Source organism: Crinia signifera, chromosome 1 (assembly GCF_055691185.1).
Source record: "Crinia signifera chromosome 1, ASM5569118v1, whole genome shotgun sequence".
Taxonomy (NCBI): domain Eukaryota; kingdom Metazoa; phylum Chordata; class Amphibia; order Anura; family Myobatrachidae; genus Crinia; species Crinia signifera.
Genome location: NC_139217.1, coordinates 450,476,410 through 450,503,945, shown reverse-complemented (window position 1 = coordinate 450,503,945; position 27,536 = coordinate 450,476,410). Strand labels below are relative to the sequence as shown.

Sequence of the window (27,536 nt, the reverse complement as noted above, 5' to 3'; positions counted from 1 at the left end):
CTGTCACCATTAGCCCCACTCTCGCCCATCCTCCCGTCAATACTGCCCCCTCACATTCCTCCTATCACTACTGCACCCTCTCACACCCCACCTCCTGTCACTACTGCCCTCTCACGCCCCACCTCCTGTCACTACTGCCCTCTCAAGCCCCTCCTCCTGTCACTACTACCCTCTCAAGCCCCTCCTCCTGTCACTACTGCCCTCTCACGTCCCTCCTCCTGTCACTACTGCCCTCTCACGCCCCTCCTCCTATCACTACTGCCCCCTCTCACGCCCCTCCTCCTGTCACTACTGCCCCCTCTCACGCCCCCCCTCCTGTCACTACTACCCCCTCATGCCCCCCCCCCTCCTGTCACAACTGCAATCTCTCACGCCCCTCCTCCTGTCACTGCTGCCCCCTCTCACGCTCTTGTCACCCCTGGTAATGCTTACTGTGCGCGGCCACGCCGAGGAAGTCGGAAAGGTCGGGGTACGTGCGCTCTTCCTGCAGTCGCCTATCTATGATCCTCCCGGAGACCTCCAGCGCTTCCTGCAGGGCGGCGGCCGCCGGGGCCCCGGGGGCTCCGCTAGGCATGGTGTCCGGTGCGGGGGGTAACACAGAATAACGATGGGAGCCTGTGGGTTCAAAACAGCCCGCTACGCGCGCAAACCTAGCGGCGGCGGAAGTATCAGACCGGCCTAGTGCTAGTAGTGGGTGTTACATTGCGCGACGTCCGGCACATGGCGAGGGGCGGGCGGCTGCTAGCCTATTGGCAATGATGGAAAGGATGATAGGCTCCTCCAGTGACGCATCCACATGACGTCATGTGCCCGTCTCACCGGTAGTAGGTTTGTGGTGGCCATCTTGGATGTGGGCAAAGTATTAGATGCTCAACAAAAACAACGTCGAATACTTCCAGTAAGTTTCATTTTCAGTGTATGGCCATCATGGTGTAATATATTAATTTGGTTTTGCATAATTACGTGACTAGTTGATGAGCGGCCAGCGTCCCATGGAGGAAGTAAGCAGCAGAGCCTGCTAGGTTTGTCCCCCGCTGCTTGCCGTACCAGGGACTTGCTTTTGCTAGAGGTGGCTGCTGCTGCTGCTGGAGGAGTTTGGAACACATAGTGTTCATAAAGCAACAACAGGTAATATAATGACACAGGAGGGTAATTCTGGGAGCCCATAGTATACTGTCTGATAATTGCAGACTGTTTATCTGATTTTTACACCAGAAACTATATTACTATATATCATCGAGCACTGTACACACACTGTTACACATCATGGTGATACAACAGTTCCAGCACACAATATAAAGTTACAGTATACATTATAAAGTCTATTATTGTGGTCAGTGCTCAGTGTATCGCTTCCCAGTACAGGTGTGCAAGTGGGAGATTTATCAAACCCTCTAAAGAGGAGAGGTGGAGGTGTTGCCTATAGCAACCACACTGCTTCTACCTATCCTTTGTTCAGCATCCATAAAACAATTGTCTTGTATCCTCAGCGTGTGCGCAGTTGGTGCCAGGTTGAGCACTGCCCCTCCAATGGCTACCACTGCAAGGGAGATGGCTAGTGTTATTCTAGCATCCTGCATCTTTCAAAGCCAATACAGTTCACTGGTTACAGTATAAATGGTATCTAGGTCAACACCTTCAAATGGTCGACATTGGCAAATGGTCAACGCAAGCTTATGATCAACATACACATGGCCAACATGAATAAGGTCAACATGAGTTTTTCTGGTGTATGAAAAAATATAAAAAGTGAAAAACTCATGTCAACCTTTTGTCAAACTTAACCTTGGGATGTCGACCATTTGAAGATGTCGACCTAGTGACTGTCGACCTAGACATTGTTTACCTAGTTACTTCATACCGTTTTCTTCCCTGCCTGGGCTGTCACTCTCTGCATTGGTGCTTATAGCACAATGTGGTCTGTACTTTAGAACTGATATCAGACTAGACCTGCCTAGAAGCACCACTGCAGAGAGCAACACCCCAGGAAGGAAAAAGGAACTGCACAGGTTTTTTTGAAAGATGCAGGGTGCTAGAATGAACATTAGACCTAATGCCACAAAAAAAGAACCGGGATGGGAATATAGTTGCGTTGAGGGGTGATGTATTGTGGGGGGGAGGGGAAGGTGGCAGAGGTAAGGAGGGTAGCGGAACAAGGAGCAGTTAGAGTTGGGAGCGGGGGGGGGGGCGGGCATGTCGGAGTGGGTAGAGACAGACTAAGTAGCTTAGAGTATAAGCTAGTATTCTGTATGATAATTAGAATCTGTTTGTTCGCTATGGGCAACACCTAGACTCGGCCCCTTGGGAAATCACCACCTAGATCTGTCACCATATTTTGGATCATTGTACTTTCTTGTTTTTTGTTTTATAACTGGCTGTGCCATAATTCAGAAAAAGTTTATTTGCGAATCCTAATTACAGAAACTAATTAATAATTTGCTGCTTTCACAACAATTTTGCTACAGATTGGTTTCCCTTTTTCCCCAATCAATCCCCCCAAAAATAAAAGGTAAAAGACCGCACCTGCAGAACTTACATTTTATCATAGGATTGTATAAGTGACGTTTCTTCATGTTTCTTTTCTTACATGAAGCATAAATGAAGTGATGTACTAGGAGTATTACAGTAGTTCAAAACCATTTGGCACATGTGAGCTCCCGGCTGCTGGAGCTGGGTGTCCCAGCTTTCAGTGTAAAACTTTGGGCACTTACTGGGTTATTTCCTGCTAAACCTCTTTCACTTTATGTAATCAAAATATCTGAACAGCCCAATCTGTTTCACAGGTTCTCAAACTCGGTCCTCAGGACCCCACACTGTGCATGTTTTACAGGTCTTCTCACAGAACAAGTGAAATAATTAGCTCCACCTGTGGATCTTTAAAAATGTGTCAGTGAGTAATGAGGGCACCTTTTCCGGTGACCTGGAAAACATGAACTCTGTGTGGTCCTGAGGACCGAGTTTGAGAACCACTGCTTTATTTGATGACTTCAAAGACTGTTATTTCTCTTACTGCCCTCATTGATTTCATTTCTTTTCATCCTAGTTGCCATAATGGACGAATCTGAAGACTCCAATGTGGCTGCCGCCATGGGCTTCTCTGGATTCGGTCAGTTCCAGCTTTATTACTGCTAAATTATTTGTGCTTTGTATGCTGGCTGACCTTCATAGTGTTCATTCTAGCACCCTGCATCTTCCAAAACTTGTGCATTTCATCTTCCCTGCCTGGGATGGCGCTCTCTGCTGTGTTGCTTCTAGCACAGTGTGGTCTGTATTTCAGCCGTGATTTACAGACCAGACCTGTGCTAGGAACACCACAGCAGAGAGTGACTCCCCTGGCAGGGAAGAGGGACCACATTGGTTTTGAAAGATGCAAGGTGCTAGAATGAACACTAGATAGGGCACACCTAATGCTGCAGAAAATGAATGGGGATGGGAATATAGGAGGGTTGAGGGGTAGCGTAAAATACACTGAGACAAAGAGCAGCTTGATGGAGTATTTTATTGAATAATGGGTGATATGATTCTGGTTGCTATCAGGCCAAGTATATATTTACTAAGGGGAGGTTGTCAAAGTGGGTGTACAGTTGCAAGGTCGACATACATTAGGTTGATCATTAAAGGTCGACACATGACATTGGGGGGAGGGAGGTTCAGGCAAAATCTGAGAAAAAATGATTTCACAGAAAATGTAGTGGATAAGTGGAATAGCCTCCCATCAGAGGTGGTAGAGGCTTAGACAGTAGAGCAATTTAAACATGCATGGGATAGACATAAGGACATCCTTACAAAGAACTGAGGATCAAATAGGGGTTAAGGGTAACAATATGATACACACTGTACAATTTTTTTTACCAATTTGGTTGAAAGACATTTCCATTGAACCCAGTGTCCTGGACGAAAGATGTTGACAAAAGATATTGTCAACAAACGATGAATGATGATGCACATACCTGCCAGTTGTTCATCAAGATTGTTCGTCAACTGTGCGTGCAGCTCAATTTGAATATCTTTCAAAAAGAGCCTATAAACTGTAGCTAGATCTTTCTTCTTTCGTCTGTCGTCAATATATTTCGTCAACATCTTTAGTCCAGGACACTGGGCTCAATGGAAATGTCTTTCAACCAAATTGGTCAAAAAAATTGTACAGTGTGTATGCACCCTAATACAGAGGCATATTAGATGGGCCGAATGGTTCTTATCTGATTTCATATTCTGTTTCTATGTGCATTCAGAGTGCAGGGGGACCCTGGGCACAGACCAACATCTAAGAGAGTGCCTTGGCATGCCCCCAAAGTGATGCGACTGGTGGCTGACCCAAGGCTCCACCCCTTGCTCTGAGGCCCCACCTCCTCTTTAGACTTGCACGCATACTGCACATGCAAAGTCCCGCTTCTAATTCCTCCAATTTTGGGAGGACTGTATATCCGATGACGCTCTTTTCGTTACAAATAAATTTTTTTTCTGCCCCCCAGGAAAGAAAGCGCGCACATTTGACTTGGAAGCCATGTTTGAACAAACCCGTAGAACGGCCGTGGAGAGAAGCAGAAAAACAATTGGTGAGCACCTGATACACGTGAGGTGATTTCAGCCATAATCGCCGGGGATATGGTCACTGGGCGACCATATCCCCGTGTGTATGGGGGGACTGTAGCCGGTAGTGCGCTCCCGCGACCAGCCATGGGGTGGTCGCTGGTCAGAGGAACATGAGTAATTCTGACGTTTGTGTAAAGTCTAAATATTTGCTTCAGCATATGTGCGAAAAATGCAAAACCCCCTATAGCACATGCATTATACAGATAGTGCACAGACAAAGGTGGTGCTCCGTACAGTTAGGGGGGGTCAGAAATGATGCGGAAAACTGATGAACTCAAGAAACAAATGTCACGTTCCATTGGTGTGAAATGGAAGAGTTGTGGGCCTTGTTCTGATAGAGAAACTGCCTTTGGACAGGTGCAAGTGTTGCTGATGGCGGACTGTCTGGATACCAGTGGCAGTATTACAGTGTGCACACCCCCTAAATCAGGCATGTCCAAACTATGGCCCTCCAGCTGTTGTGAAACTACAAGTCCCATCATGCCTTGCCACAGTTTTGCTGTTAGGGAATGCTAAAACTATGGCAAGGCATGCTGGGATGTGTAGTTTCACAACAGCTGGCGGGCCGCAGTTTGGACATGCCTGCCCTAAATGGACATCTCAGGGCTTGTATATTCAACACATGCCAGAACACGGGGATAGCTGAGGCTAACATTTGCATTATATCGTACCAGCAACTCCATCTAAGTGGATGCAGCATTCTCCACCACTTCATTTTTTGGACAGTATCTGAGGTAAAATTCTTATCCTAGATTGTAGTCATATAGAGAGCTCTCATGCAGATCGCTTCCTTATTATAGAATCCATGTGAGTAATAACATTTACCATACTTTTATCATTACAGAAGCACGAGAGAGAGGAGACGAGCCGACTGATAAACTCCCAGCAACTGGCACGGGGTCCAAGAATGTAGCATCTGGCTCCGGGCTGAAATCTGCTGACTCCAGCTCCAGGTACAGTATGCATCACTCACCCAGCTGTAGGACGGGATGTAATGCCGTCCAAGTTCGGCAGCAGTGCGGGATGCCGGCGGAACCTGGATGTTTTTGTAAAGGGGCAATCGCTTATAAGACATAGATTTGCCTTGTAAGTGACTGTAAAAAACACTTCCAAGTTTGGCCGGCATCCCACACTGCCGCTGAATTCGGGCGACATTACATCACGCCCCAAGTGTCTGGCGCTAATTCCGTCTCATTGGTTGGGGCAGAGGGTTTGGTCTTTGTTCTGTTGAGGGCAATGTCATGAGAGTGAATAGGGGACATAATTTTAGCCACTCTATTGATTCTGATATCAAAATGCTGCATGTGACCCTCTAATGGGGCCTACACACATAGAGATTTTGCTGTGCGATGCTAAATCGCTCAGCAATATCGCTCAGCACACAGTGATGTGTCGGCGCTGTGTGCTGCGCGATCTGTCAGGGCCAGTGGTCTCCGGTGAGAACACTGGCCCTGACCGGCGATTTAACTACATTTATCCAGTATGCTTGCTCTCCGCATCTCTATCACCATGGCTGCTACACTCGGAGCTGCTGCACCTGTAGGGCCATTTTCTAAGCGATCGAGTCAAATGAAGCCGCTTACAAAATTCCCTGAAATTGCCCCGTGTATAGGCCCAATAAGAATTGGGTTTCTAAAACCCGGCACTTCAGAATGTGTTAATGCACAACATTTAAATGAACAATGTTTTTACCAATGTAAGATGGCTAGTATTACCTGACTGTGTACAACCTGGACTCGCAGCACTGGATCAGACCAAACTTTCCATTTTACCTGTAATTACTGGTATTTATATCTGCTCATTGTACAAACATATTGGACATGATAACTAGAAGTATTTTTCCTTAAGGTGTCCATACACGTTTCGATTTTAACGTGCTGTGCGTTTTGAACTTCAAGGTGCCGTGCCATTTGGCACTTGTAGGGGATGCGATGCGATGTACAGTACTGTACTGTTGCGGTGCGATTTTTGCCGTTTTTTTTTAAAGTTTATAGTTACCTAATGGACATCGCATTGCATGTACTACAAAAGTGATGCGATGTAGCACAAAAAGTACTGCCTGCAGATTGTGCTATACAATATTGTACCCGCGGGGACGCGCATAGCATCACATCCCCGCAGGTACACTGTGCGATTCTAACCAATGCGATGCGTTTTGAACTTTGAAAGTTCAAAACGCATGTTAAAATTGCAACGTCTATGGGCACGTTATGATAGCATTAAGGCAAGGTAATTGTAGAACCAACTTATACTCATTCGCTTTCTAATATTTACGTTAGCCTGTTGACAAAAAGCATGCTCACCAAACTATTCATCGTCGTATCATGTCATGGCATTCTTTTCAAAATCTACTCATCCTACACTACCCCTACAACTGTCCCTATCTGTGCACATCTCTGCTTCCATTATTCACTCCCCTCTTCATAACAGCATGAGCTTTTTACTTACTTCTCTACCTGCACTTTCACATCCACAACTTGCCAACACACAAAACATTCACAAACCTCCACTAACATTTATTTAGCTCTTCTGCTTTTATTAGCTGGTGATATATCCACAAATCCAGGCCCTGACCACCTGCCACACTCACATTCAGCTGAGTCAAAGCAATATAGAAATCTAGCGTACAAATTCAATCCGTGACCTCTTCATCTCTGGCAACTTCAACCTGCTGGCCATTACAGAAACCTTGCTCACGCCATCAGACACGGCCTCACCTGCAGCACTGTCACATGGTGGTTTCCACTTCACACACACCTCCAGGCCTAATAACAGTGAAGGAGGTGGGGTGGGTATATTACTGTCCCAGTTGTGCATATACACAGTCCTACCACTGGTTCCTTCACTCACATTCACATTCAGATCTGTAATATATATATATATAGTGTTTCGAGGCCGCACATCAGAATCGCATTGAAATCGAATGCATTTGATTTCGATTCAGTTTTGCTTATACAGTATATGCAAAAACAAATAGAAAAATAGACCACATGGAACCTTGTGTGTGGGGCATTACCTGTCCCGGGATCGCTTTATCCCACCTGAATCGGACTCTACAAACAGCCCTTGGTGAAGTTGCTCCAGCTACTCCTCACATTCAATCTGTCTCTAAATCATGTTCTATCCATCTAAAAAACATATCCAAAATGTGTCCATATCTTACACAAGTCACTGCAAAAACTAATCTATGTGCTCATTATATCACGCATTGACTATTGCAATGGCCTCCTTACCGGACTTCCTAATAAAAGACTCTCACCTCTACAATCCATTTTGAATGCAGCTGCGAGGCTGATCTTCCTAGCTAGACGTTCATCGTCTGCTGATCCGCTCTGTCAGTCCCTCCATTGATTGCCTGTATATTATCGCATTCAATATAAAATACTTCTACTTACATACAAAGCCATCACTCTGACTACACCGACTTCTATCTCTTCGCTTATCTCAAAATATATCCCCACCCAACCTCCGCTCTGCACAAGATCTGCGTCTCTCATCCACACTCATTACTCTCTCCCACTTACACTTGCATGATTGTTGTTGGGCAGCACCCACCCTATGGAATGCCCTTCTGCACACATTCATGCCCCTTTCCCACTGCAGCCTTAAAACGGTATATTGCCGATTTTTGAGGGCAAAATACTGTTTAAGGCTGCAGTGGGAAAGCGCCAGAGTTGAAATACCGTTAAAAGTTAAACGGTATTTCAACCCGTTTTCAAAGCAGAGTCCTACACGGCTAAATAACGTTTAAGAGGCAGTGGGAATGCCTCTTAAACGTTATTTAGCCTCCAGGCAGTCCCAGTGCCTGATGAAACCTAGTAGTTTGCACATTGTGCATGTGTAATGTGTGCACGTGCATACTAATGAGCCGCTAATTACATATGCGCATATGTAATGAGCGGCTCATTAGTATGCACGTGCACTCATTACATATGCGCAAAGTGAGAACTACTAGGTCTCATCAGGCACTGGGACTGCCTGGAGGCTAAATAACGTTTAAGAGGCATTCCCACTGCCTCTTAAACGTTATTTAGCCGTGTAGGACTCTGCTTTGAAAACGGGTTGAAATACCGTTTAACTTTAAATGGTATTTCAACTCTGGCGCTTTCCCACTGCAGCCTTAAACAGTATTTTGCCCTCAAAAATCGGCAATATACCGTTTTAAGGCTGCAGTGGGAAAGGGGCATGAATGTGTGCAGAAGGGCATTCCATAGGGTGGGTGCTGCCCAACAACAATCCTGCACACTAACCACCTGCCACACTCACATTCAGCTGAGTCAAAGCAATATAGAAATCTAGCGTACAAATTCAATCCGTGACCTCTTCATCTCTGGCAACTTCAACCTGCTGGCTATTACAGAAACCTGGCTCACGCAATCAGACACGGCCTCACCTGCAGCACTGTCACATGGTGGTTTCCACTTCACACACACCTCCAGGCCTAATAACAGTGAAGGAGGTGGGGTGGGTATATTACTGTCCCAGTTGTGCATATACACAGTCCTACCACTGGTTCCTTCACTCACATTCACATTCAGATCTGTAATATATATATATAGTGTTTCGAGGCCGCACATCAGAATCGCATTGAAATCGAATGCATTTGATTTTGATTTAGTTTTGCTTATACAGTATATGCAAAAACGAATAGAAAAATAGACCACATGGAACCTTGTGTGTGGGGCATTACCTGTCCCGGGATCGCTTTATCCCACCTGAATCGGACTCTACAAACAGCCCTTGGTGAAGTTGCTCCAGCTACTCCTCACATTCAATCTGTCTCTAAATCATGTTCTATCCATCTAAAAAACATATCCAAAATGTGTCCATATCTTACACAAGTCACTGCAAAAACTAATCTATGTGCTCATTATATCACGCATTGACTATTGCAATGGCCTCCTTACCGGACTTCCTAATAAAAGACTCTCACCTCTACAATCCATTTTGAATGCAGCTGCGAGGCTGATCTTCCTAGCTAGACGTTCATCGTCTGCTGATCCGCTCTGTCAGTCCCTCCATTGATTGCCTGTATATTATCGCATTCAATATAAAATACTTCTACTTACATACAAAGCCATCACTCTGACTACACCGACTTCTATCTCTTCGCTTATCTCGAAATATATCCCCACCCAACCTCCGCTCTGCACAAGATCTGCGTCTCTCATCCACACTCATTACTCTCTCCCACTTACACTTGCATGATTGTTGTTGGGCAGCACCCACCCTATGAAATGCCCTTCTGCACACATTCATGCCCCTTTCCCACTGCAGCCTTAAAACGGTATATTGCCGATTTTTGAGGGCAAAATACTGTTTAAGGCTGCAGTGGGAAAGCGCCAGAGTTGAAATACCGTTTAAAGTTAAACGGTATTTCAACCCGTTTTCAAAGCAGAGTCCTACGCGGCTAAATAACGTTTAAGAGGCAGTGGGAATGCCTCTTAAACGTTATTTAGCCTCCAGGCAGTCCCAGTGCCTGATGAAACCTAGTAGTTTGCACATTGTGCATGTGTAATGTGTGCACGTGCATACTAATGAGCCGCTCATTACATATGCGCATATGTAATGAGCGGCTCATTAGTATGCACGTGCACTCATTACATATGCGCAAAGTGAGTACTACTAGGTCTCATCAGGCACTGGGACTGCCTGTATCCTGCATGGACCCTGCAATGACCCCCGCTGCCTCCCCACTGCCCACAGGTAAGTACAAGGGGAGGGGAGGTGGGGGCACAGGGCAGGTACGGGGGGGTTAGGCACTATTTACACTGGGGGGGGGGGGGATTAGGCACTCTTTGCACTGGGGGAAGGGGGGGTTAGGCACTCTACATTTTACACGGTTCACTGCAATGGGAATGGTACTTAAATGGTATTTAAAACGGTAATCTGCTGCAGTGGGAATGCTAATACCGTTTTAAATACCATTTAAAATTACCAGTACTTTAAACTGGTCTGCAGTGGGAAAGCAGCATAAGACTCTCCTCTAGCCTCCAAACTTTCAAGCGTTCCCTGAAAACTCACCTCTTCAGGCAAGCCTATCATATTCCAGAACCCCCACCTAACCTGATGTATCATTCATATCTAACTGCATCCCATCAAGACTGTCATGTAATCTGGTGGAACTGCCATGCTATGGAATCCTATCCTTATGTACCCCTCCTATTATCCCTATAGATTGTAAACTTGCGAGCAGGGCCCTCCTACCTCTATGTCAGTTTGTTACTACCCAGTTTGTTTGATCACTTCCAAGTGTAAAGCGCAACAGAATATGCTGCTCTATATAAGAAACTGTAAATAAAATAAAATGGTAAAAACGTAGCCCTTCTAAATTTCGGCTGGATATTAGAACCCAATACTTAGTCATTTAACCCCATACACATTATTATCCTGTTATATAGTGCTACAGGTGGTCTGCTGTGCCCTAGAGAAGACATAAGTACTATTTACTTTACAGGGTTTTGTCCATTTTAGCATCAGTGCGTTGTTTGATGTGCACATATGTGCACTACGACGTACAGCACAGTACCTGCAACATCGCAAGTATTTATATACACATCTGTGTGGTGCTAAGATAAACCTGCGTTGCTGCGCGCTGCATTGTGCCTTTACCTAATGGTACAGTTTGCCCATCCCATTTAATTAAATCGCCCTTTATTAAGTACAAAAAAATTAATTTTGGAGAGTGTCCAGGTCTAGCATCTCTTGGGGGAATGTCAGTTAGGTGCTTGTTTATATACCAGGAATAAGTACACAATGCTCCAGTACATTGTGATAGACGTGTGATCTACTTCTGCTGTCGGATCTTTGGGGGTAATTCATTCAGACCTAACTGCACAGGCGTGAATTCGCACTGCGGACGATAATTGATAGACCGCTTTTGCATACGGCCTGTAGTACGCGAGTGTGAGGCCGTCCTGCAATAAACGTCTCCTCCTATTTTTAATCGCTGGCCATTCACAAGGTGATTGATAGGAAGTAGGCATTTTGGGGTGGGAAGCTGCCGTTTCATTGGAGTGCAGAGAAAACCGCCTGTATTCAGCACAGCCACCGAATAAGTCCCTGGCTACTCTGAGCCTTTGATGACTGCGCCCAGTGGAAAAATAATTCGATGGTGAGCGGCTTACGAATGGTTTTGAAGATTGTTTTCACGGCTGCGAATAGATCAGCGGCCCTACACATCCATTCGCTCAGCGATCACATTGATTAGTAAGCCAGGATTTCACCCTAGCGAGGTGGCGTCTACCTGAACGCTGGCCGGTGCAAATTCGCGGTCAGCATCGAAACGGCCCGTTTGACTGTAAACTTGCTGTGGTTCTTCTCAAAATAATGAATGCAGCTTTTACTGTCCCTCTGCCGCGTCCCAGTGGTGAGAACAGAATGACGAATGACTGCTCCTCTTTACAAAAGGCAGATGCTTTTCTGTAGTGACGCAGAACTTCTTTCTGTTGTTCTGTCACATCTTTTATAAAGGTTTATGAGAGCCCAATAATACAATACAGGTAATCGCTGCACCACAGCACTTAAAGCTCAGGGAGTGCAGTTGTCACAGCTCCTGTGTGATCCCTCTGACACTGCAGAGAGTTAGTATCTGCTATGTCTTTTATGTATGTTGTTGCTGTGTATTGACATAACTGTACAAACTACCTCAGGCCTGGCCAACCTGTGGCTCTCCAGATGTTGTCAAACTACAAATCCCAGCATGCCTTGCCACAGTTTTAACACTACCTTATAGCAAAACTGTGGCAAGGCATGATGGGATTTGTAGTTTCACAACATCCGAAGAGCCACAGGTTGGCCAAGCCTGCACTACCTCTTTATTTCGGTTTTAATACTCTCATTTACTGAAAGATCTGCCTGTTCCCTCATAGTGGATCAGAGGACAGCTCTGATGATGAGCTGATCGGCCCACCGGCACCAGCCAGCGTTTCCCAGGACCCGCATGACAATGAAATGATTGGCCCTCCCCTTCCTCCCGGTTACAAAGACAGTGATGAGGAGGATGAGGACAATGACGACGATGATGACGTAAGTTTAAGATCTGTTCTCTGATGTAAGGCTCTGTATGTTCCCTGAAACTTCTCGCACTCCCGGTAATACACCACTTTCTTTTCTTTATTTCACAATAAAGCACAATCTGTGCATGTTTTTGTGTCTACGTATGTGATTTTTAACCCTTACTATCTCACTGCTACCTCCCTTAAAGTATATTATAAAGCAGTCTTAAAATACTAAGAAAATAAAAGTTACATTTTAATATATTCACAATCGAATGGGGGTTGTGACCTTAACCTGCGCTATTTGAATACCAGCACTTCAATAGAGGTCCAGTGGACAGATAGAAAGAAAGAAAGATATAGAGGTGCGCTTGAATGTATTTCACCCAAAAAATTTTACATAGGTAAAAAGTAGAATATATTTATTCCGAACAATAATAAAACATAAAATACATTTATTCTGAATAGTAGTTGGGAACTTTCCAATTGGTGAATTCACATAAGAATTTTGATACCCGATTCGACCATAAGTGTGTATTGGTCTGAGATAATCCTACGCGTTTCGTCCCTTGGGGACTTCTTCAGGGGTAACAAAGGATCAATTGATAACAGCTTTCAGACGGAAATAGACAAAGCATAAAATACTCTAAGGTATATCACAGTCTCTGTATTCTGACTGTGGACACCTTTCACATCCCAGCTACTGAATATTCTACTGAATTTGTGAAGACATCAATTGGATAGCTTTCTAATCATGTTCATTATTTCCGACCTTGATTGAAGCCATACTTTGGTATATGAAATTAAGCTTTGTTACCCTTCCTATCGATATACCTTAGAGTATTTTATATTTTGTCTATTTCCGTCTGAAAGCGGTTACCAATTGATCCTTTGTTACCCCTGAAGAAATCCCCAAGGGACCAAACGCGTAGGGTTATCTCAGACCAATACACACTTATGGTCGAATCGGGTATCAAAACTCCTAGGTGAAATCACCAATTGGAAAGTAACTAACTACTATTCAGAATAAATGTATTTTATGTTTTATTATCGTTTGGAATAAATATATTCTACTTTTTACCTATGTAAAATTTTTTGGGTGAAACGTTTTAATATACAGTATATATATATATCTCTTGTGATTTTGCGCTCCCGTCAATATTTTTTTCTCTTTTTATGTATCAGTTCCTCATTCCTGCCTGGAGTTTCACACACTGGTGCTTCTAGCACAATCTGGTATATATCTCAGTACTAAAAAAAAACAGTGAAAGACCCCATGTCGACCTTTTGACTGTCGACCTCATGCTTGTGTCGACCTAGACCCATGTCGACCTAATGCTTGTTGACCAACATACTGTACACCAAATGGTCCCAACCCGTGGGCAGCAGAACTGCGTGAATAGGAGGCTGGAGATGTAAGGAGAAGGACTCGGGGGTAAATGTATAAAGCTTGGAGAAGTGGTATCTATCCCCATAAAGAACGTTATGTGCAAGGTGACAATGCACCAGCCAATCAGCTCCAATATGTAAATTGGAAGTTAGTAACTGATTGGCTGGTGCATTATCACCTTGCACATAACAGTCTAGAACTAGAAGCTAGTTGAGCTCCTGGCAGAAGAAAGAATATAATGAAGAGGTTGGAATGAGGTTACCAGTCACATAAGTTCTGGTCTCCCATGAATGCTGGCAGATAGACGAGCTCTATATCGCCCTGTCTAAGTATCAGCCTCAAGGCATCAGACTGGACTGGTTATTATTATGCCCAGTAGTGCAGCTATTGCTGTGTGGCTTTATTCACTTGCGCAGTTTATATAAGTTTATAGTTGAATGATTTTGTACGGCTATGATAGGTTCCCGGTGTCATTCCCGGCAGCTGCTGCTTAAGTAACATCTATTACCATCTATAATACCATCATCTCAGCTTGTGGACAGTATGGATGGTGTAATGGTTAGCATTGCTGCCTGCCTCACAGCACTGAGGTCATGGGTTCGATCCCCACCATGGCTCTAACTGTGTGGAGTTTGTATATTCTCCCCGTGCTTGCGTGGGTTTCCTCCAGATACTCCGGTTTCCACCCACAATACAAAAATATACTGGTAGGCTAATTGGCTCCCAACAAAATTAACCCTAGAATGTCTGTGTATGCGTATATGTGGTAGGGAATATAGAGTGTAAGCTCCACTGGGGCAGGGACTGATGTGAATGTTCAACTATTCTCTGTAAAGCGCTGCAGAATATGTATGCGCTATATAATAAACTGTAAATAAATAAATAATTGTAGCCAAGCTCTCATGGGAAAATTCCAGCATTCATTTATTATGTTACTCTGTGTTTCCCAACCTCAGTCTTCAATGCACACTAAGGGGTATATTTACTAAAGCAGTGATCCTGCAAGGATGCGAGCAGGGGCAGTGCGCGCTGGGATGTTGGGGCCTGGCTGGGGGAGGGGCCATGGTCCCTGCTGCTTCACTATTGGGGCTGGGGAGGCAGCTGTCCACGTTACTCTATGTGCCCAGCACATACGGAGGTGAATATACCCCTAATACCGCTTTCACATCGCAAACCTGGGACGGACCTGGAATTTTGAACCTGGGTCCAAGCTGGGTCACACCTTTCATGCTAAACCTGGGTTGCCAATTATACATAGGGCAACCCGGTTTATCCCTTCTTTTAATCTGGGTTGAATTGCCGGGTTGTCCACCTATATTATTCACTTTTTGTTTCTTTTACACTGGTTATAAGTGCAGTGTGAAAGGGGTGTAACGGTCCAGAGTTCAGTGATATTCATGCTTGAGCACACATGGTTAAATTAAAAATAATTGGCTATTCTTGAGCCCTGGACTGTTAAAGCATCTAAAAATGAAAAGAGGTAATCCGATTCTGTCTATCATTTTCTAGGATGCAATAGAGCAGCGGTTCTCAAACTGTGGGTCCTGACCCCAAAGTGGGTCCCGACCTTCTCAGCATGGGGCCGCGACTCCATGTTGCTGACCATCAGGCTGATGACTTTTCTAATCTGTCAGTGATTGAAGGAGTCTGAAATATCTGTTGAATAGTCTGTTACTTCAGGCTCCTCCCATCATTTTGTGCCTCCACAATGCTGCCATGTATGTGCTGTCTGCTGACTACACATGTGATGTGATGACCTTCTGCAGTAACTTGCTGGGGTCCCGCATTTATTTTTATTGTCTGATGGGGTCCCAGAGCAAAATAGTTTGAGGACCCCTGCAATAGAGAAATGATAGACCGAATCTCATTGGTTGCTATGGGCAACATCACCTCTTTTCATTTTGAAACCTCCATCAGAGTGTGCTTTGCGGACTGCATATCTCCCAACATGACCCATTCCGGAATTGACAACATGCTCCGTTCCTGGACTTCAGGTGGCAGTTGCAGAGCTGGGGCAGCAGCACAGTCCAACATTCAAATAGGGGAACCACACCACCTGCCAGTGAGTTCCAGACTGTAGTATTTGGGGTGGCAGTTGGTTGGGCTCCCCTCTATGAAGTTTGGACTGTCATACAGCGCCACCACTGCAACTGCAACTAGCAAGGAAGTCCAGGAGCAGAGCATTGTGTACCTCCTGGAATGGGTCATGTTGGGATGTATGCGACCATGGTTGGGAAACACTGCTGTAACTACACAGCAGCTGCACCATCTAAAATATACTGTACGTCGTCTTCATAGTATTTTGTTATGTAGTGTCCCTTAAAAACAGGCATGTCCAAACTGTGGCCCTCCAGCTGTTGTGAAACTACACATCCCAGCATACCTTGCCATGGCTTTAGCATTCCTTAATAGCAAAACTGTGGCAAGGCATGATGGGACTTGTAGTTCCACAACAGCTGGAGGGCCATAGTTTGAACATGCCTGCTTTAAGAGTTGTTTAAGGGAATTTATAAGTGAGTGCTGTGACCTGACCTGTATATAATGATAATAATAATATGTAGTATCTGTTCCCTGCCAGAGCACCCAGCAACCTACTGTGTGATGGATCCTTGCATTCCCACATGGTGCCAGCTCATAAATCTGTACGATGAATCGCTGCCTTCTTCCAACCTATACAAACCATAGCATAAAGCAGGGAAAGGCCTACGAGAGATTTACAGGGTGGCTGTGCCAAGTATGAAACCTTGTATGCAGGCCCAGGACGGACAGCCCCTCATTTATCATCTCTGCCCCCAGTCTTGTTATTCCAGCAGCATAAATGACCTTGTGGCAGAATGTTATGTCTGGATGCCAGTCCGCGCTCTGAGAAGCTTGGTGCCACGTGCATGTGAAGTGTAGATGCTCTTACTCACCCAGTTGTTAGGAAAACCCCTATTTGGGATCATTATTCTTGGAGATGACTATTGTTAGCATTTTATTTCATACTGGTCATGCTGCATTTCTCTGCGAGCGCCATGCCAGTGCCTCTCCGTAAATTGCAGCGTAATAAACGCATTCTTTGTCCCCGCTGTCACATGGCAGCTAGCCAGCCTCGCACATAGGCTGGTGACGTTATCCCTAATATATGTTGCGTAGGAAGGTCTAATAGGGTCTTAACCGCAGATCCCAGAACCCTTAGCAAACGTAAAATGCGTAATTAACTTTACCTGTGGTCATAAACATTGCACAATTAACATTACACAGATATTAGTTCATTTAACCAAACTGGAAATATAACGGCATTGAAAAAGACACGCCTTGTGTATAGATTACAGTGCCGATGTAATTGGGTTTATTTTGTTATTTTCCTAGTCTCGATGTGTCGGGTCCTGTGAGGCTCGTCTTGCACCAATCTGATGCGACAAACCCATTTAATGAGACACCGATTAATTTGTGACATTTTGATACAAAACATAACGGTGATGTAAACCGCTCCTGTTCAACTACATCCTGCTAAACCGCTCCTGTTCAACTACATCCTGCTAAACCGCTCCTGTTCAACTACATCCTGCTAAACCGCTCCTGTTAAACTACATCCTGCTAAACCGCTCCTGTTCAACTACATCCTGCTAAACCGCTCCTGTTCAACTACATCCTGCTAAACCGCTCCTGTTCAACTACATCCAGCTAAAATGCAATGTGTAGACGCACCCATAGATTTAAATGTGCAGGCTCCTTCCTGCCAAACAGGTCCTTTTTTTAAAAGGGACCTGTCAAAACGCAATGTGTAGACGCAGCCTTAGATGAACATTCATAGAAAAGGATTTTACGCAAGAGCACTCAGCTAACTCGCGCTGAATGGCGTATTGAAGCTAGCAGTATGAGGACACATCTGTAGGACCTCAATCATAGGAGGACTTAAACGTAACTTGCCCTGGTAATTCAGCACTTAGACCCTTATTCTGGTTCACTCGAACAGGCAAATTCCTTCTCAAATGGACAAAACCATGTGCACTGCAGGGGGGGCAGATGTAACATGTGCAGAGAGATTTAGATTTGGGCGAGTTATTTTGTTTCTATGCAGGGAAAATACTGACTGCTTTATTTTTACACTGCAATATTACACTTACACTTTGAAGTAAAACCCCACCCAAATCTAATTCTCTCTGCACATGTTACATCTGCCCCACGTGCAGTGCACATGGTTTTGTCCATTTGAGAAGGAACTTGTCTTTGCGAGTGAACCAGAATAACCCCCTTAAGCCGCCCATACATGGTGCGTTTTTTGGGTGCAGTGCGATGCGCGCTCCCACGCACATCACATCGCACAACACAAAAAAGTATGTGCAGCTGGTTCTTTTTGGTCTAGATCGCATCACATCTAGTTCAAAAAGCACGGAGAACATTGCTCTGTGTATGGGCACCTTTACGGCTTTACGAAGGTGCTGTCCAACAGAAATATCCAGGCGGTCAGATTCATAATCATAGGAAATGTATTATGTGAAAAAGGTGACTGTACAATTAGTTAAAACATGCACATGCCAGAAGAAAACCTACAAACATAAATACACATCCGTTAGCATTAGCTGGGGTCAATCCTGGCCAATATTTACGATAGTCGGAAATAGCGGCCAGGATGTATTCAGCCTGGAGTCGCTGCTGCAGATCCGACTAATAGACGGAGCTACAATGTCAGAAACGGTCGCAAATTTTTCAGACTGCGTAAATATTGTCTGGGACTGAATAACCCCCCCTGATGTCTGGTACAATAATGCTTCTCATTGGTTTGGCGTGACAATCTGGGTTTTCCCATACTTACAAAAGGGGCGAGTTGGAGATGAACATTTAGGGGGGTATTCAATCTCAGGTGGCAATAGTGCCCGTCGCCTATCCATTTCCCACAGCATTGAAGACCATTTTCGATGAAACAGATCTGACTTTAAAACAAGTCAGATCTGTTTTGTTGGAAAAGGCCGCGGATTGTTGAGTTCTCCGCTGTTTTTCGACAATCCACGTACGTTTTCTCCAAACCTTGGACTTTCCGACACTCGACAGTCAGAACATTGAATTCTGAATATGGAGTTGCAGTCAAGCGGACCGAAAACAGCCTGGGATTCCGACTGATAGGACGTTCCAACTGTCTTAATCCCAGATTGAATACCCCCCTTAAAGAGGCACTAATATTTAGTGTAACGCACACCTGGGTTTAGACTGAATGTTAGTGCCACTTTAAATTTCTCGCTGCTTCTGTCAAAGAAGCATCCGCTTACAAAAGTTTTGTAAATATTTAGTATTTATGTTTTAGCAGAATGTTCTTGGCTAATGCTGGATACACATTACCGTCCGGCTGATCCGCTGACCTACCTGACGATTGGTTGTACAGCCGCACTTACCAATTGTTGGTCCAATGTGTTGTCGCAACCGTGGTGGGCAGTTCCATACAGTATGCCCGCCCAGCTGTGATGTCCGTCGCCGGTCGCCTCTGCAGCAAGTGTATGGATTGTCAGACACACAGCAGCATGCACCAATATAGCTGCAGATCTTACGCGATATGTCTGCACCCCTGGTGCGGGCGGGCTATGTAAGTTAAGTGTAAATATGTCCATTTTCAGGTCTAACTATTTACCAGTGTCAGGACTTGAGACTCTCACCACTGCAGTCCATTTTAAATGCTGCTGCTAGGCTGATCTTCCTTGCAAGACGCTCATCGTCTGCTGATCCGCTCTGCCAGTCCCTCCATTGGTTGCCTGTATCTTATCGTATTCAATATAAAACACTTCTACTCCAGCATATATCTCCTTACTTATCACAAAATATCTCCCATCTCGACCACTACGCTCTGCACAAGATCTGCGTCTCTCCTCTGCACGGATCACTAGCTCCCATTCACTATTACAGGACTTTCATCGGGCTGCTCCCACCCTATGGAATGCCCTTCCACGCACAATAAGACTCTCCACTAGCCTCCAAACTTTCAAGCGTTCCCTGAAAACTCACCTCTTCAGGCAAGCCTATCATATTTAAGTTCTACACGCATAACCCTCTGAGGCACTTATGTATTATATAGCTTCCCTTCTGGACCTATAACTTGGTGGGACTGCTATGCTATTACTGGTGCCTGTCCTTGTGTTTCCCTCCTATGTCTCTATAGATTGTAAGCTTGCAGCAGGGCCCTCCTACCTCCAAGTCTGTCTGTTGTTACCCAGTTTGTTTTATCACTGTCTACTATTGTAAAGCGCAACGGAACCTGCTGCGCTATATAAGAAACTGTAATTAAATAAATAATAATAGTGCGTTGGCGTGATACAATTTTTAATCATTTCCCTTTCAGTAGCCCTGTAATAGAAGCCAAAATAACTGGTCTCAACTGGTAGAAACCAAATTCTCTCACTGCAAAAGAATAATATTAGATAAGCAGCCTGTGTGTCTAGAACCCTGACCTGGACCCCTCACCAAGGTCTTTCACATCTCCATTGGTTGTTTTAGTATAACAGTAACTGGAAATTGCCCAACTGCAACCCAGCCGGTATGTTTCATTGATGTCAATGTCAGCCTTTCAGACATTAGAAGCTCAGGCGTATAGTGGTGACCATTGCAAACATCAGGACTGACACTAGAGGGCAGTAAAGTCATTATTTGCAATTAGAGGGAATTTTATTTTTCTTGGAAACTGTCTGTTTTCAGCGATGAGAGCGAAGTGTGCTAAAAGGGGGTTACATACGGATTACCGGCATCTGGGATGCAGGGTCTGAAGTGGATGATAATTTGGAATGGCCCAATCTGACCGCCTCACCCTGAGTTCTGTTGTATAAAGTTAGATTTAATATATATTTTTTTTTTATTATTAATAATAAGATTTCATATTATTATTATTATTATTATTATTATTTAATAATAATAAAAAATACCAATAGTCTGATTTCTCAGCACATTTGCATTGATTAGGGTGGGTTACTATACATTAGCGTTTGCTTGCCACCATAATAGTGGTCCTAATATATTTTGTATGAACATGGATGTAGCGTACAATCTAATGTAGGTAGATGTCCCTCTTCTAGGACTTTTAATTTTACCTGCATGTCTCTACCAATCCCTGCGCAGCACTATAGAGTGGTGAGGTTTGTTTGGCTGGCATGGGAGGCGTGTGTGCTACAGAGTCGTCTGATTGGAGGTTTGTCTCAAGCATCCAGTTATGTTGCTTTCTGTCGCACCTGTCCTGCCATGGACCAAATATGCCGTATCAAAAGCATATGCGTTTATTTTAATCTGTACTGTGTGTGTGTGTGTGTGTGTGTGTGTGTGTGTGTGTGCGCGCGCGCGGATTAGATGCAAATTACTCTGCCGTATCATAGTCTGTTAGTAATTTTATCATGCAAGCAATCCGTTTGTATAATGGTTACCAGTCCTCTGGTCAGTGCAGTTATTATGCAGGCAGTCAAATCATAGTCAATGATGGTATCAAATAAAAAAGATGGTTTGATTTTAGATATAATTACCAGTCCTCCGTTTGGTGCTTAGATAGCATGCATGAGGGCAGTAATTGACAACAGCTGTAGTGGACCGTATTTACCGTTTTGTAAGCAAGGGATAGCTGGAGACAGACCCTGGTATTAATCCTAGGCTAAGATGTGCCGGCCGGCGCTTCCTTATCCGCTTAATTGTGTCAGTGGCTTTCTCAAACACCGTTTTTCATTTCTAAAAGTTGGATTCCGTCTAACTGGGGGTCCCTCCAGCGGTGCTGCTAGCATTTATTAAAGCGCGGGTTGGGGCCCTCTCTATATATTGCTTTTGGCTGCAGACTAGAAGGCAGTAAATATTTGCACCCATTTAAATCCTTGCAAAAAAACGGTTTATTGTCTAGAGCTCAGAACTTAGTATTATATGTGTGACCAGTCCACTTGAGCCATTATGAAACGCCGCCGTGGCCCAACCACAGGAACTGACCTCGGCGTGTCACCAAGCTTCTCCCATCCTTATTCAGGACACTAAAAATATCGCAGCAAATAGAGCAGGGCGTGCCTCTCCGTACGCCGTCTTCTCATCTGATCCTATCACAGTGACAAATGGCCTTTTGTTTAGATTCTATTGTGTTCCGTTAAACAGAGGAGTAGGCAGCGGGGGGGAAATGATGAAATATTTGTATCACTGCTCACGCCAGGTCGCTGCACAGGAAGTTTTTCAAGTCCTCATTATTTGACATTTATCTGGGCCGATGTTTCATTGTTTCTTAGAATGCTGTGTAACAGAAGAGAGTAGATGGGTGGGTAGGTTCTGTCCATCGTTGAATACGTATGTAAACTGAAATAGTAAAAGCTGCGGAAATTGAAACCGTGTTTTCTGCCTTTGTGATACATACCAGTATGGACAAAATATGTTATCCGCAATACAATATATAATATATCATATGGCCAACTACACCTCCCCTCTATAAGGTGTAGTACCACCACTGACCACAAGAGGCCACTCAATGGACCGTCACCAAATTACTCCTTTGTAAAGCTTAAAGTGAAAGTAAAAACCACCACTGCTCAAAGTGAAAGTACAATGCAAACTGGTGATTCCATTGAAAAAAATCTCGGTACTCTTTACTTAGAACGGCGCCCACGATTTTGATCGTGGGCATCGTTAGTAAAAAATCTCGGCCATCTCGGGCATTGAATGCACTAAAAAATCGGGTGCGATGCGACTGACGAGATGCCCGCGATTTCCCATAGGGAACAATGTTAAATGTCTCAATTGACCCAATTTTCCTGTTCAATGCCTCAATTTACCCGATTTTTCCATAGGAAACAATGTTAAATGGGCCACAGAGGCCAAATAGGCACCCTGAAGTGTAAAATGGCCACCCGAATTGTTAACGCCACCCCACGATCAACGTCAACCCGAAGCGTGGCGAGCGCAGCGAGCCCGCGAGGGGCGGCGGTACGCGTCCTACGACCTTTTCATACCCCCACTATCCACGTCGGCGTGGAGTTGAGAATAAAAAGTGTGGCGAGCGCAGCGAGCCACCGAGCCCGAAGCGTGGCGAGCGCACGCGGACAGCTGTAAAGCCCGCGAGGGGACGCGGATAACTGTGAAAGTATCCGCGTCCCCTCGCGGGGCTCGCTGCGCTCGCCACGCTTCGGGCGCGGTGGCTCGCTGCGCTCGCCACACTTTCTATTCTCAACTCGACGCCGACGTGGATAGTGGGGGTATGAAAAGGTCGTAGAACGCGTACCGCCGACCCTCGCGGGCTCGCTGCGCTCGCCACGCTTCGGGTTGACGTTGATCGTGGGGTGGCGTTAACAATTCGGGTGGCCATTATACACTTCAGGGTGCCTATTTGGCCTCTGTGGCCCATTTAACATTGTTTCCTATGGAAAAATTGGGTCAATTGAGGCATTGAACAGGAAAATCGGGTCAATTGAGACATTTAACATTGTTCCCTATGGGAAATCTTGGGCATCTCGTCGGTCGCATCGCACCCCATTTTTTAGTGCATTCAATGCCCGAGATGGCCATGATGGGCGTCCTTCTAAGTAAAGAGTACCATAGTCTTTTTTTTTTCTTTGATAAGTTCCTAGTGGTCTTCACCATCAACTCATTTTCAAAATCTCTCTGGAAGTTTCATAATATACAGCTACCAGTTACCCACAGGCTTTCATTTGAAGGTAGTGAGAAGGAAAATAGGTGATTTTACAGTACATAGAGCTCAGTGGGATAATTCAAAGCCTCTCTGCTCGCTTCATATTGTCAAGTGATACTGTGGTTGCCATGGTAATCAGTAATAAGAGCTGGAAGAAAAAAACAAGGATAAATGGTAAATGCCAAAATGCTTCTTTCCTGGAGTTATGAAAGAGCTTTGTTCTTGTATTAATTTAATTAATTGAACAGTATTGTTAGAGGCTGTCATTTTGTGGGCTCAATTCAAGATTTAATTATATCAAATTGACGCTTGTAGAAAACCTTGGATGTAGATCAATTGGAGAGAGATAAAATGGCTGTTTCCACTGTACATTGGCAACAAATGTGCCAAGTTGTGTGCATGGTCCAGAAGTGAACAAACTATGGGATCTATTTACTTTGCCTTGGAGAGAGGAAGTGGTAGGAACTAAAGTACCAATCAAACAGCTCCTGTCATTTTTCAAACACAGCCTGTACAATGGCAGGTACTTCTCTGTCCACTTTATCTCTCACCAGGGCTTCGTAAATAGACCCTTTTTATCCTTATAAATTAATATGCTACATTCTGATCAATATTCTTCCCATAAAATAGCTGCTCTCAGTAACCCTGAGGGAATTTTTATGCACAATATTTTTAATTTGAATTTATATAACAAATGTGAGCGACGCCGGCATTTTTTAGCAGCTATTTTGTACATCTCTCACAGAGATGTTGGCACTCAAACGGTTAATGCATCAATAAGATTTTAAGGGGTGGGGGGGGGTGGTGGTATGAAAGGTCAACAATGAAAAAGTCGACAGGGTCTAGGTTGACCCCCAAATGGTCATGTTGACATGGAAATGGTCGGTGCACTTCTTTAAAAAAAAATTGTGTGCGCCAATTTGTAGGTTTCAGCACATGACACCATATTTAGTGTGCCGTGCCCAAGATTAACGTCTCATCCATGGTCCTCATGGATGGTAAAGTATGAAAAAGTTTAAGATTTCAAAACCTTTCAAAAAACCCATGCCAACCATATTCACTATTCTGGCATTGGAATGTCGACACTGCAACCACGACTGCTGGGATGCCAAATGGTGAGTAACCGGGGCCGGTTAGCGTTATGACAGGGAGGGTGGTTTTTAAATTTAGACACTAGTGGGGGGACTTAGTTAGGCTGCAGGAGGGAGGGGGGGGGGGTTTAGTGTTAAGCTGCAGGGGTGGGAGGGTTATTGGTTATTGTTAGGCACTTAGAAGGGTGGGTTAAATTTAGGCTCCAGGGCGTGGGAGTTAGTTAGGAATTAGGGTCAGCTCTGTTTTAGGGTGGCCAATCCTGTGATCGTGATGACATGATGTCAGAGGTCACGCTGCACAGGCCACACGCCTGCCGCTCTCTTCACTTAGTGCGGCACCGCCTACCGTACTCCCTGGCCTTACCGCCCACGGGACCGACGCGTGGGCTCTTTTTTTTTTTTTTTCGGGATCCCAATCCCAGGATCCTGGGAACCCCGGAATTGAGCATTTTTCTATCCTGAATCCCAGACTGAAAAAAATGGCATCCCTAGTCTGGCTCTTAGAAGGGAGCGTTAGGGTTGGGCAGGCAGGTGTCGGGTAAGTATACTTACCTGACCCCCTGTCGGGATTCCCTCCTTCGGTATGCCGCCGTCAGTATTCTGACCAACGGCATCCTGACCTGAGGGTCATCCTTATGCATCACTGTCGATCTATTGACTGAAAGTGGAATTCCGGGTAACTCCCCTTTTGTTTTTGATCTTTTACTGTAGCGGTACTGCTGTCCCCGTTCAGAAGCATTTAGTGTTGTCTGTGACTAATAGTAATATAGGTTGTGATGTATGTTATGGCATTTCCTTAGTGATGAGAGTATGGACGTATCCATGAAAGCGTCTCGTCAGTGTTTACATGAATACAGAAGTGTTTAGAGAACTCCGCTGTAATTCAGGCATCACTTGTGAGCCTCATTGTTCCCTGTTCGTAGCAGGGACAGGCAGGAGTCAGGGAGCTGAGCTGTGAAGTGGCGTCTTGCACAGGCGGATGACCATTTCCCCCACTTCCATGTAGCTGCTGGGGCTCATGTGGGAAAAACTAGAAACAATATCACTGGCGGGGGGAAGGGCATTGTCTGCGTTCTGCAAATGCCTATCCCATTCACCTGCAAATGCCTATCCCATTCACCTGCAAATGCCTATCCCATTCACCTGCAAATGCCTATCCCATTCACCTGCAAATGCCTATCCCATTCACCTGCAAATGCCTATCCCATTCACCTGCAAATGCCTATCCCATTCCCCTGCAAATGCCTATCCCATTCCCCTGCAAATGCCTATCCCATTCCCCTGCAAATGCCTATCCCATTCCCCTGCAAATGCCTATCCCATTCACCTGCAAATGCCTATCCCATTCCCCTGCAAATGCCTATCCCATTCCCCTGCAAATGCCTATCCCATTCCCCTGCAAATGCCTATCCCATTCCCCTGCAAATGCCTATCCCATTCCCCTGCAAATGCCTATCCCATTCCCCTGCAAATGTCTATCCCATTAACCTATTATTTATACTAGGTGATTCATCGCGCCCTACGGGCGCTCTTCACACCGTCGTAAGGGGCTGCGCCCCCTTAATTTGTGAACGTTTGTATATGAGAAATATGGTTAGAATTGTATGAAAGATGCCCTGTATTGCAACTTGGGTGTCCGCGAATCGCGGGAGGGGGGGTCGCGGGGGGTGCTGCGAATTGCGGGAGGGGGGGTTGCGAAGGTGGTTGCTGTGAATCGCGGGAGGGGAGGGGTTGCAGAGAATCGCTGGAGGGGGGTGGCGGGGGGGTGGTTTGCCGCAAATCGCGGGGGGGGGGGGGGGTGTTGCAGGGGCGGGGTTGCGGCGAATCGTGGGAGGGGGGGTCACGGGGGGTGTGCCGCAAATTGGGGGAGGGGGGGGTCACGGGGTGGGGTGCCGAGAATCGCGGGAGGGGTGGGTCGCGGGGGGGTGTGTGTGTGTGTGTGTGTGTGTGTGTGCCATGAATCGCGGCAGTGGGGGTTGCGGGGGGGGGTGGGGGGTGACGCGAATCGCCACAAGAAAAAATCAACACAGAAAGGTCAACACATGTAAATGTTGACATAAGTGTGGCACTTCATTGGTGCCCATGTCGACACATGACAATGAAAACATTCAAAAAATGAAAAATAAATCTTCAAAAACTCATGTCAACCTTTTTCATTGTCGACCATAGCCATGTCAGTGTTTTGCATGTGCCATTTAATCCTGGGGCTGCCGCGAATCGCGCGCGCGGGGGGGGGTGCCGCGAATTGCGGGGGGTGGGTGCCGCGAATCGCAGGAGGGCGGGGTTCACGGGGGTTCTGGTGGGGGGTTGCCACGAATTGCTGCAAACCGCGGGAGGGGGGCGCGGGGTGGTGTGCGGCGGGGGGCGCTCACCTGGTGGCTGTGGAGTAGCAGTGCTGGGCAACATGGGGAGGCAGAGGGTGTCTGGCACTGTGGGCTCACTGTGCTGGTTCTCTGTCATGTGAGTCAGTCATGTGAGTCAGAGCCTCCACCCAGCGTTATACACACACTCACACACTTTGAGTGACAGATGTAGCCAAATATATAAGAGATGTTACTGGATATTCTATCTGCACTGTCTATGGAAGTCTGCAATGGTTACTGTTGTGGGAGAAACATGTTATAATGCAATAAATGACACCGATATCTTGCTAAAACATTATTATTAAACAGCAGCTGGCCACTGTATACTACTAAATGTAATAAAAAATTTTTTTTTGTTTGTAACCATTTATGCGCTCCTATATAGCACTAGGAGATGCGCTAGGAGAGATGTTGGTCCGCTGTAAGTTACTTGTGCAAGGTACAGTGCTGAGGTACAGTGTGAATTTGCATGTTCATGATTCACTCTTAGACAGTGTT

At 45.4% G+C, this 27,536-nt stretch overlaps 2 protein-coding genes across 3 annotated transcripts in view; one reads left to right on the top strand and one right to left on the bottom strand.

Annotated features, from left to right (window-relative positions):
* The window catches only part of NUP155 (nucleoporin 155), a 49,974-nt gene extending 49,224 nt beyond the window's left edge, over positions 1 to 750 (bottom strand). Inside the window, exon 1 of the mRNA XM_083154586.1 lies at positions 433 to 750. Within this exon, the coding sequence (XP_083010712.1) occupies positions 433 to 574 (142 nt within the window). The 5' untranslated portion in view covers positions 575 to 750. The remainder of the gene's footprint in view (positions 1 to 432) is intronic.
* A 30-nt stretch (positions 751 to 780) lies between these two features.
* Positions 781 to 27,536, top strand: part of WDR70 (WD repeat domain 70) — a 224,949-nt gene continuing 198,193 nt past the window's right edge. Inside the window, exons 1-5 of one of the 2 annotated variants that reach the window (XM_083154608.1) lie at positions 781 to 898; positions 3,044 to 3,106; positions 4,473 to 4,556; positions 5,438 to 5,546; positions 12,465 to 12,621. In XM_083154608.1, coding sequence (XP_083010734.1) covers positions 3,052 to 3,106; positions 4,473 to 4,556; positions 5,438 to 5,546; positions 12,465 to 12,621 — 405 coding nt within the window. In that variant the 5' untranslated portion in view covers positions 781 to 898; positions 3,044 to 3,051. The other variant, XM_083154598.1, reaches the window with a different exon arrangement.